The 12,366-nt window shown below is 42.1% G+C and overlaps 1 protein-coding gene across 3 annotated transcripts in view; it reads left to right on the top strand.

The window, feature by feature from the left end:
• Positions 1-12,366, top strand: part of corin (corin, serine peptidase) — a 169,412-nt gene that overhangs the window by 111,176 nt on the left and 45,870 nt on the right. For all 3 annotated transcript variants that reach the window (XM_033028134.1, XM_033028143.1, XM_033028152.1), the window contains exons 9-13: positions 3,822-3,944; positions 5,363-5,470; positions 6,284-6,515; positions 7,926-8,071; positions 10,104-10,211. In XM_033028134.1, the coding sequence (XP_032884025.1) occupies positions 3,822-3,944; positions 5,363-5,470; positions 6,284-6,515; positions 7,926-8,071; positions 10,104-10,211 (717 nt within the window). The remainder of the gene's footprint in view (positions 1-3,821; positions 3,945-5,362; positions 5,471-6,283; positions 6,516-7,925; positions 8,072-10,103; positions 10,212-12,366) is intronic.

Genomic DNA, 12,366 nt, shown 5'->3' with positions numbered 1-12,366 from the left:
AAGTTGGAATAGTGTGAATGGGTTATTGATGGTCAGCGTGTACCCCATGGCCTGGTTCCATGCAGTGTCTCCCTATTACCTTCAACTCTTATGAGAAGGTACAAGTAAATAGACGACAATTTTAAACAGATTATTGTAAAAATAATTTGGTGATGTACTGTATCAATTAATAAACTAAATTGGTTACCTCGTAGATTGGACTGAATAATAAATAACTACCACGATTAGGAAGAGCTAGGTTCATGTGCTGTGGAAACTGGTCCTCCAGTCCATCACGTGCAAGCCATCAAGCACACATTTACATTAATCCCATTTTATTCTCCCCACATTCTCATTGCATCTCCATAGGTTCTACCATTTACTTGTGTATTAAGGACAGCTTACAATGACCAATCAATTCCCCACTGGTTTGGGAACAGCTCCATCCAAGACCACAAGAAATTGCAGCAGATTGTGCATGCAGCCCAGGTCATCACACAAACCAACCTCCCTTCTCTTGATTCCATTTGTACCTCACACTGCCTCAGCAAGGTCAGCAACATAATCAAGGACGAGTTGCACTCTGGCCCCTCCCTCTTCTCCCCTCTCCCATCAGCATAGAAGTGTGAAAACGCACACCTCCAAATTCAGGCACAGTTTCTTCCCAGCTGTTAACAGGCAACTGAATCATCCTACCACAACCAGAGAGCAGTGCTGAACTACTATCTACCTCTTTGGTGACACTCGGACTATTCTTGATCGTACTTTGCTGGCTTTACCTTGCACTAAATGTGATTCCCTTATGATGTATCTATTCACTGTAAATACATTGATTGTCATGTATTGTCATTCCGCTGACTCGATAGCACGCACCAAAAAGCATTTCACTGAACCACGGTACACGTGACAATAAACCAAACTGAACTCACTCTGTAGGTTGAAGGGCGAAACTGGAGGACCCAGGGGAATGATGCAGTCACGGTCGAGTAAATGAGGGGGAACCAGTGGGCGTGATACATCCGGAGTTTCAGATGTCTTTAATAAGTTTCATACAGGAAGTTGGTGAATTAGATTGCAGTGTTTGGAACTGGGGATTGACAGATTAAAAGATAAAGACTGGGAACTAAATTGGATCTTTCTCAGGTTTTTGTTGCCATGAGTGTGGTACAGCAGTTTTTGGACCACAACCATTCACAATCTCTATTTATGATTTGTCTGAATGTAAATGCAACACATGGAACAAATGTAACATTTGCTGACAACATAAGATTAAGTAGGAGTGTGATTAGCAACGAGGGCACACAAAAGGAAGTAGTTGAGCTGACTGAGTTGGCAACCTTGTTGTTGATGGAGTGCAATGTTAAAACATTTGGGGAGAAAAACCCCAGAAATGCTGACTCTTTGAATGGTGAGTGAATGGAGGATGCCAGTGTTCGAATGTACCAAAATGTCCTTGTCCACAAGCTACTGAAATCTCTGGGCGGGTGCAGTGAAGGATCACCAAGCTGCTTCCTCAGATGGCAGGTCTATCATTTGAGGAGAGCATGAGCAAGCCAGGACTCTTCCCTTGAGTTTTGTAAGAGATCATCTCCTTGAAACGTATAAAATTCGTAGATAGCTCAGCACAGTAGATGCAGGAGGATGGAGACATAAGGAACTACAGATGCTGGAATCTTGAGCAAAACAAAGTGTTGGAGTAACTCATCGGGTCAGGCAGCATCTGTGGAGGGAATGGAAAGGTGACCTCCTGCGTTGGGACCCTTCTTCAGACTGATCGGTCTGAGGAAGGGTCCCGACCTGAAACATCACCCATCCATTCCGTCCACCGATACTGTCTGATCTGCTGAGATGCAGGAGAATTGGCCAAGGGGTATCAGGCCACATCTCACTGTAAGGATTAGGCTATTCTGGTGGGAAATGAGGCAGCAAAGAGGTGCTGCAGGAGAAGTGAAAAGCCGTGATCGTAACAAGGCTCCTTTATATCCCTCACAGTCCTATCAGTCACCTAGTTCCAACTTCTACCCCTGCTCCTATTCATTTGTTTATATGTCTGTAAATTTCTTCATTCAAAGAGTAGCGTTTCTTCAGAATTCTCGAGGGTTGTGCTACCACAGTGATTGATTGCGTTCAAAATGGACATTATTTGATTTCTAAACGTTAAGGAAATTGAGTAATATGGGACAGGAAATTGGTACCGAAGTAGAAGATCAGCCAATATCAACATAAATAATAAAGCAGTCTCAGGAGTCCAAATGCATAATCCTGCTCCTAGTTTTGAAATGCACATGATACTCAATGTTCAATGTTCTTTGTAAATGTATTACTATTACCTTATTCCTGTACACTCATTTATGAAACTTAAATTAAATCATTGTTGGTCTTGGGATTACATCTTTAATGACCTGCAAGTGAATTATGTATTTCTACCTCTGGTTGTCTGTGAGGCTCACAGACACTTTAATTGTTGCTACAAGTCAAGTCAAATCAAGTCAAGTTTATTCGTCACATACACATACGAGATGTGCAGTGAAATTAAAAGTGGCAATGCTCGCGGACTTTGTGCAAAAAACAAACAAACAAACAAACAAACTACAAACAGAATGGAACAGAATCACATATTCTTTTACATATTAAATATTGTGGGCGGAAAGAAAAGGGGGAAACAAAACAGCAATTTAAAAAAACCCAGTAGAGTGGTACAGTAAAGTTAGTCCCTGATGATATAGGAGTTTACAGTCCTAATGGCCTCTGGGAAGAAACTCCTTCTCAACCTCTCCGTTCTCACAGCATGGCAACGGAGGCGTTTGCCTGACCGTAGCAGCTGGAACAGTCCGTTGCAGGGGTGAAAGGGGTCTCCCATGATCTTATTGGCTCTGAAGTTGCACCTCCTGATGTATAGTTCCTGCAGAGGGGTGAGTGAAGTTCCCATAGTGCGTTCGGCCGAACGCACTATAGTATAACCTTGCATTCTTATTTTTCTTAAAAAGTGTACTCTTGGATATTCACACAACTTGCATTTGCAACATGTCCACTCTGCTACCTGCCTGTCCTGCATTATCTGACACTCCAGCTTATTCTAAGCTCAGCAGATATATTATGTTCTCTATGCCTAAGTGATATATTTGTAGCAAAAATACTAGCATTGAGTTCCAGGTTACTTCATTTTTAACTTTCCTTCAATCTGAGCAGAATCCAAGAACCCAAACTGTTGCTTTCCTGTCCATTTCCTGTCCAACTGCATTTGACTGGTTTTGTTTTACCCCAGCGACCCTTTCAGACATTGTGCTAAAATTGTTTTGAAAATTAAAATAAACCATATCTACTGAATTTACTTGGGGCCTGCGATCAATTACTTCTGCGAAAAGCTGCATTAAATTTGTCAAGCATACCTTGGCTTTATGAAATCTTCTGTCTCCAGGGCTTGGTGATTTATGCACCTTGCATTGTACTAATTATTTCCAGTGTTGTTAAGCATCACTTCCATTTCCTTAGGATTCTTTGTTCCTTTAATAAATAGTTCTGACTTCACTTTGAAATGATCTAACCAGACAAGCAACACATTTCAGCTACACACACATCAAGGATCTGTGAAAGTTCCCCAAAGTCCTATCATTCTTTTAATCCTCATACATCTTATCTTCAGTGAATATCCTGGGATTTCTCTCAATGCCGTGTGCACTTCATGCATCACTTGTTCATTGGTGAGGCACTTCTTTGAAATTTGTTCAAGAATTAACCTCTCACTTTACATCACATTGGAACAAAGTCTCTTTAAGTATTTTTAATGGTAGCTTCAATGTAACATATTTTAATGTTCTAAGACAACTACAATTATTTTGCAGCTTGCAAGAGTCAGGGACTGATGGAATGCAATAATACCCGATGTATTCCAAGCATTTACCAGTGTGATGGTGAAAATGACTGTGAAGACTGGAGTGATGAGCTGAACTGTTCAAAATCTCATGGTTGGTAATAAATGGGGGGAAACAGATCATAATGCTGGAATTTCTACACCATAATCATTCAATAAACTGGAAATTCATTCCAACAAATTAAATAAATCTGCAGTGGTATGTAATTGATTCTAAATCAAACCGAGAATAATCAGAAAGAAGGACGAAGGTGGTTGGAGGGAAATAGCAATTTGTCTGAATGTCAAGAATTTAATTTGCTCTGATGGACTGTGGTTAATATTCTTCTGCATGCTTGTAAAGTGGATTAAGCCACAGTTAATGTTTGTATTAAGCATCGCTACTAAATAATAAAATGCAAACTGACTCGATTTATGTTCATAACGATCAGGACAGAAAATGTTAATGTTGGAAATCTAAAAGAAAGATAGTTAATGATGGAAGCAAACTACAGGTCAAATAGTATCCTTGAGGAGAGAAACAAAGTGATGTTTCAGAATAAGACCTTTTCATTATAACTGGAAATGTGAAATCTTCCTTTCTTCCCCCCCCCCCCCCCCCCCCGCCCCCCCCAGACATCAGTCTGAAGAAGGCTCTCGACCCGAAACATCACCTATTCCTTCTCTCCATAGATGCTGCCTCACCCGATGAGTTTCTCCAGCATTTTTGTTTTCCTTTGATTTTTCCAGCACCTGCAGTTCTTTCTGAAACATAATGATTACCTGTACACAAGTTCTGTTTCCCCATCTTCACATCCTGCACACTAGGGGCAATTCACAGAAACCAATTAATCTACAAACCTTAGGTCTTTGAAATGTGGGAGGAACCGGAGCACCTGGAGAAGACCCACGTGGTCACAGGGAAAATGTAAAACAGACAGCACTCTTAGTTGGGATCGAACCTGGGTCCCGGGCACTGTAAGGCAGCAGCTCTACCGCTGTGCCACTGTGATGCCCACAGGTTGGTCAACAAAGTTGGGGAGAATTTACTGACATGGACTGAGAATTAGTTATCAGATGGCAAAGAGTGGGAATATTTGGGACCATCTCAGGTAGATAGGCTGTGATATTAGGGTGCACTAGTTATGCAGAGAATGGAGGGGCAGGGACCATGTGCAGGCAGGCCAGATTATCTAGGCATTGTGCTCAGCACTGACACTGGCATTATGTTCAGCACCAACCCGCTGAGTTACTCCAGCGCTGTCTGTTTTTGACTGTACCAAGCACTGTTCTTTCTCTGATTGCACAATACATGGCATTTTTATGCACATGTGGAGATAAGGGTCAACATCTTGGCCCAAAGTACAGGTGGTCAGTTATTGGCACTGAGACGTTCGGATACAAACGAGAGCACGAGCCAAGAATGGGCTGCATCCACTTGATCACCTGACAGAGGATGTATTTGGACTTTGAGAAGAAGAAGAAGAATTTTAAGAAAATCATCCCATATGTGCTTTCTGTTTGCTCCTGCAGATCAGAGATCATGTAAGGAAGGGGATTTACCGTGTGCTCAATCATCTTGTGTTGATGAATGCAATGGAAACTCGAGCTGTGCACCTCACAACACTGGAATGGACTGCAGTAAGTTGGATGAGTACTTGTTCGATTAAATAACCCCGAAGATGCACAATATGGCAGTGGTTCATTTAGCATTTAAACAGGAATACAAGTAAATTTGTAAACTCGCCGGTGAGTTCTGGAGCCACACCCGCCCATCCCCTGGGGCCAAGTAGACATTTAGTTATTTTGATTGATCGTGCACCTGCAGGAGGCAGAAGGGCCCATCAACTTTACTGGGCGCTGTTCAGTCTTTCTCTGACTGTACATGGCATGGCATTGTTAATCACACATTGAGATTCCTTGCCCAATGTACAGACCCAATCCATTAGCACTGAGCGGCTGGTGTACAGATGAGAGTAGTTGATGCAGGGTAGTCAGTTTTGAGCCATGCATATTCAGCTCTTCTGTAGACCCCCTTTCTCTGCTGGTCTTGCAGTTGTGGTATTTCTCTACTGATGCTGACAATGGAAATAAGTCTTGCCTTTATGTCCGACTATATTCTTGTATGGAGGCACAAGTTCTCAACTGCAGGTCTTGTAATGTTATCCCACATCCACCAGGGTGTACATTGTTGTTTAACTTGTACCTATCGGTCCTGCTAATTAAATCCTCGCTTATTCTGCCAATGTAATTACAGCTGGGATTGCACCTTTCATGTTCAAATAAATCTGCAAAACCAGATTTCATTTTACCGATTAAATGATATGATTCTAATCTTTGTAACGATAAGATGCCCTGTCATGTCTACTTTTTATATTCTCACATTGTTAACCAGCATTTTAAAAAGCGAGTATCCTGAATGAAAATCCAATTAAATGTTTTTCACTCTTACAGGTAAATGTGAGCCTATAACTCTTGAGCTCTGTATGAATCAGCCATACAACACCACCATTTATCCTAACTATCTGGGGCACCAAAATCAGAAGGCAGCATCAATAAGCTGGGAGGTTTTTTTCTTTCCGAGCTTTGTTCAGACTGGCTGTTACAAGTACCTCATGTTCTTTGCTTGTACTATCCTTGTGCCAAAGTGTGACCAAGCAACTAATCAACGTGTGCCCCCTTGCAGGTACTATATAGAGTGTCTATTTCAAATGTACTTATCAGAAAATATCTAGTATGATTAGCCATACTGTTTGGATACGATCATAGAATCTAGAGTCATACAGCATGCCGACCAAGGTGCCCCATCTAAGCTCAACCCATTGGCCCTTATCCTTCTAAACCTTTCCTATCTTTCATTTAATATGACACAGAAGTTAGCATAAACTGCAGACTTTATATGTTTTTTGTTATTATAAATTTCACCTGATTTTTGGTTCTTTCCCTCATTGCAATCCAATGCTGTCTTTGTGGTAATTAAAGATCTGCAAACTGGAGGTGCACACATTTACGTAGGGAGATTAAAACATTTTTAATTTAAAAATGTAATTCATGCATTTAAAAAAAATCATGTGCTTTGCACATAATGTTTGTCACCATTTTCATCAGGAATCCCATTATTCCAATTATTCATGGTTAACATCATTAGTTATCAACTTTGGAATGTTTGTAGAGTAAATTTCGAGGTTGTTGCTAAGACGAGCTAATTTGAGAGTTTGGGAATGCTAGGACTTTACCACTTGGAATGCAGGCAGCTGTGGTGATCTTATAAAGGTGTATAATATAATGAGGGGAATTAATAGGGTGAACACACAGTCTTTTTCCAGGGGTAGGGGAATCAAGTACTAGAGGTTTGTAAGAGAGGAAAGATTTAATAGGAACCAAAGGGGCAACTTCTCATGCAGAGAGTGGTGGGTATATAGAACTAGCTGCCAGATTACGTAGTTGAGGCAAGTATAGCAACATAGAAACATGGAAAATAGGTGCAGGAGTAGGTCACTCGGCCCTTTGAGCCAACACCTCCATTCAATATGATCATGGCTGATCATCCAAAATCAGTGCCCCGTTCCTGCTTTCTCCCCATATCCATTGATTCCGTTAGCCCTAAGAACAATATCTAACTCTCTCTTGAAAACATCCAGTGAATTGGCATCCACTGCCTTCTGTGGCAGAGAATTCCACAGATTCACAACTCTCTGGGTGAAAACGTTTTTCCTCCAGTCATATCAGTCATATCTATATCAGTCCTAAATGCCCTACCCCTTGTTCTTAAACTGTAACCCCTGGTTCTGGATTCCTCCAACATTGGGAAAACATTTCCTGCATCTAGCCTGTACAATCCCTTTGAGAACATCATTTAAAATATATTTTGGCAGGTTCGTGGATAGGAAAGGTTGAGAGGAATATGGGCCAATGCAGAAAAATGGCACTAGTTTAGATGGGGTATCTTGGTTTGCATGGATAAGTTGGGCCAAAGGGCCTGTTTCCGTGCTGTTTGATAGGGAAATTGTACTGACTTAGTATTTACTCATTTAGCTAACCTTTTTAAAAACATTCAAATTAAAGTGTACTACTTTTCTTTTCTTTTTCCTCTGAGATCACTGTGTGAAGACTCTAAGGAGCACTGTGAGATATTGCTGGACATAATTGGACAATTGTGGCCAGAGGACATGGAATGCAGCCAGTTCCCAAAGGAAAACTCTGACAACCAGACATGCCTACTGCCTGATGAGAATGTGGAAGGTTAGTTTTGACCCTGTAAGCTTTCGAGATGCTCATGAAGTTGAAGTTATATTATAATTATCTTAATCTTAATTGCAAACTGTAAATCATCTTTCTGAAAAATAGCTGGTTCTTCTTGAGATGAACATAGAACATAGAACAGCATAGCACAGGAACAACCCATTCGGCCTACCTGTGCCGAACACAATGCCAAGATAAACTAATCTCCTTTTCCTGTATATGATTCATATCCTTCCATTCCCTAGGCATTCATGTGCATATCTAAAAGCCTCTTATAATGCTGCGATCATATCTGCCTTCTCCACCACCTCATTATAAGCACTCACCACCCTCTGTGCAAATAATTTACCCTGTGCATCTTCTTTAAACTGTCCTTCCCACTATGCTGTGCTGTGCCCTCAAGTCTTTGACATTACCAACCTGGGATAACGATTCTGACTATATACTCGATCTATGCATCTCATCATTTTGGAAACTTCCATCAGGACTCCCTTCAACCTCCAGCATTCTAGAGAAAACAAACTGTTTAGATTTCCTTGGGATACCAATGGCATACCTCAGAATCTCTCTCTATTGGGCTTTTTTTTAACCTCTCTGTTCCTCAATTGTCATCATCTAATTGCTTTGATGCCCTGCTTCTTCCTTCTCTGCTGCATGCAGAAACAAATTGATTTCAAATTGAATGAAAATCATTCAGGTTCTATGGCTGGGCAGAGAACTACTCCAACAACTACTGCCCAAGTAATAAAAAATGAGAATTGAATTCTCCCATCATCTTGCATTTCATCAAGAGGTCAAAGTTTCCACTGGTGATGAATTGGTGTCTAGGTCACCCAGGATACCTCGACCTCACTCAGTTGGGGCCATCCATTCACTATGAATGAAGTTTGGGATTTTGCACAATGGACTGCATCAGCATTGAGAACACTTGTGTTTATAAAATGCACCGATAACCTTCTGTTCATTCTGCTTAACATGATTTAAGTTAAGGTCGCATTTGTCAAGTGTGTGTTTGAAGGCCTTGGAGAGAGTGGGAGGTGTGCGGCAAGGAGGTTTGTTCTGTTCCAGGCTCTTGCAACAGTGAGCATGGCAGCCGCATAAGCATGAAATATGGTTTCCACAACAAATGGCCTGATCTAGAGATGGAGGCAAGGGATGTTATGTGATTTTTTCCCCCCCATTTTTAGCAATACAGCATGGGAATAGACACTTTGGCCCACCGAGTCCATGCCAACCAACCCATTCAACTAGAACTATGTAATCCCACCTTCTCATCCACTCCCTAACCATTATAGGCAATTTACAGATGCAATGAACCTACAAATCCGCACGTATTTGGGATGTGGGAGGAAACTGGAGCACCTGGATGAAAGCCACACGGCCACGGGGGGAATGGGCAAACTCCACACAGACATTCACCTGTCGGGTTCAAATCTGTGTCTCTGGCCCTGTGAGGCAGCAGCACTACCAGCTGCGCCACTGTGTCACCCCCAGATTTTTAATACTCGCGCAGTAACTGGTGGGAGAAGTTGACTATTCACCAGCCTCTTAAAAATTATACAAATAAGTTTCTTCTCTTGGATTAGTTGTCAGAATGGCTTGAAATAACTTCCAGAAATCTGCCTGGCTACTTTCTGCAACAACCTGTCATATTTCTGCTTGAAGGGGCTCTGAGCTAAACTAAAAACCATGCCAATGGTTTTTATGTTGCAGAGGTTTTGATGCAATCTAGACATCTTTTCAGACAATATATTAATTCTGACATTCTGTAAATGAAATTGTTAAGTGAACTTGTACCTTACAGCCTCAGACAAATCCAGGACTGACTTAGGTCAATAATGTGACTTAACATTTGAAAAAAGTTAGTATTAATACTTTGCCATTCAATTATATGCTTCCCATGTTCGTTATCTTCCAGTGATTGAATAAGTAGTGATATTATTTATGATGGGTAGTCTGCCAGCCTGCACATCAGGTCTTTCAGGCATTCTACGTTTAAGTATTGTCACCTGATGCAATATTCTCTTGACAGAATGCTCCCCGAGTCATTTCAAGTGCAATTCAGGCGGATGTCTCTTGATATCAAAGAGGTGTGATGGTAAACCAGACTGTGCTGATTCTAGTGATGAAGAACAATGCGGTAGGTGTATTTAAATCCCTTTTGCCACATTTCCTTGCAGTTCCGCACTAGTCATAGAGTGATAGTGTGGAAACAGACCCTTTGGCCCAACCTGCCCACACCGGCCAACATGTCCCATCTACACTAGTCGTCCCTGCCAGCATTCCCTCCAAACCTGTCCTATCCATTTACCTGTCTAACTGTTGCTTAAATGTTAGGATGGTCCCTGCCTCAACTACCTCCTCTGGCAGCCTATTCCATTCACCCACCACCCTTTGTGTGAAAATGTTACCCCTCAGATTCCTATTAAATCTTTTGCACATCACCTTAAATCGTAACCACAACCACAATTTGTCAAGTACTGGGTACAATCTTTTTATTTTGTATATCACATGTCTGGGAGGAGTTGGGTATAGCTTCTGCATAAAGGATAGACACAAAATGCTGCAGCAATCAGCGGGTCAGGCAGCATCTCTGGGGAAAGGGAACAGGTGACATTTTGGGTCGAGACCCTACTTCAGACTGAGAGTCAGGGGAGAGGGAAACTAGAGGCACGAGAAGGTACAGAACCATGTCCATCTTTGATGTAAACCAGCATCTGTGTTTCCTTCCTATAGATACGGCTTGTTCTCCTTGGGGGAACTAAGTTGAAGTCCAGTCCAGACCAGCGAGTTCAATGTGTCTGTGAGGTTTTCCTGCATTGACTGAGTTTAGGCAGTCAAAACTTTGCTTCCTGTGGCAAGGACCTGCCACTGATTTGTCCCTGTGTCTGAAATGGAAAATAGGAAAAATGCCACAGGTTGGAGTGAATGTGCTCTCTTAAAGTACATTTGAAAAGCCTTCACCTTGCGCCATAGGTAATCTAGGAGTGTCTCGACCCGAAACGTCACCCATTCCTTCTTTCCAGAGATGCTGCCTGCCCCCCTGAGTTACTCCAGCTCTTTGTGTCTATCTTCGGTAATCTAGGAGTGCTTGCTTGTAGTAAATGATGCATGAACTAAGGGGTTATTATACTACAGCCCTAATACTGCTCACCTGGATGAGATTAAACTTTTCAAAAACAATCTATTCTCCATAGCTATTAGGATGAGCTTTAACATGTTTATTATGTTTATTATAAATCGAGATGTTTCTGCAAAAACACATTCCAACACCTCCGCTCAGTCCGCAATAACCTACCTGAACTCCCGGTGGCTCAGCACTTCAACTCCCCCTCCCATTCCCAATCCGACCTCTCTGTCCTGGGTCTCCTCCATTGCCAGAGTGAGCAACAGCGGAAATTGGAGGAACAGCACCTCATATTCCGTCTGGGGACCTTGCATACATATGGCATTAACATTGAATTCTCCCAATTTTGCTAGCCCTTGCTGTCTCCTCCCCTTCCTTAACCCTCTAGCTGTCTCCTCCCACCCTCCCATCCGCCCGCCCTCGGGCTCCTCCCCCTCCTCCCCTTTTCCTTCTTTCTTCCCCCCCCCCCAACCCCCCATCAGTCTGAAGAAGGGTTTCGGCCCGAAACGTCGCCTATTTCCTTCGCTCCATAGATGCTGCTGCACCCACTGAGTTTCCCCAGCAATTTTGTGTACCTTCCAAATAGTTAATGTTGTGATACACTGGAGCCACGAAGCTGATAACTTGCCAGGCTGCTGTTGAGAATGTAGGCACCAGAGCAATCAACAAACAAGTAGCTCCTAGTAACAATCAGTATACAAGGTTGTCTGCAGGCAGTATATGAAGCTTCTGACGCACAAAGCAGTCAGTTTTAGAAACAAATCAAATTGATTTGACTCCACAGTTTTGTTTTACAATGTCATCTAGCATATTCCAGCAATGATCATGATTATATTTAGAATAAGAAAACATACAAACAATGACGGCAGGTAAAGTCTCCGGTTAATTGGCCTGTTTCACAGATCTGGAATATTTTGCTTATAACGTACGTACATAATCCAACCTGCTTGAAACCACGATAAAGTGGGAGTGGAGGAAAAGTGATTAAAACCCAAGATTGATACAAAAGGCTGGAGTAAGTAAGCGGGTCAGACAGCATCTCTGGAGAAAAGGAATAAATGATGATAGGTCACCTTGTCCTTCTCTCCAGAGATTCTGCCTGACACGCTGAGTTACTCCAGCATTTTGTGTCTATCTTTGGTGTAAACCACCAACTATTCTACAGCTC

Source organism: Amblyraja radiata, chromosome 1 (assembly GCF_010909765.2).
Source record: "Amblyraja radiata isolate CabotCenter1 chromosome 1, sAmbRad1.1.pri, whole genome shotgun sequence".
NCBI lineage: Eukaryota > Metazoa > Chordata > Chondrichthyes > Rajiformes > Rajidae > Amblyraja > Amblyraja radiata.
The sequence above is the reverse complement of the archived record's forward strand: the minus strand, read 5'-3'. Positions and strand labels throughout refer to the sequence as shown.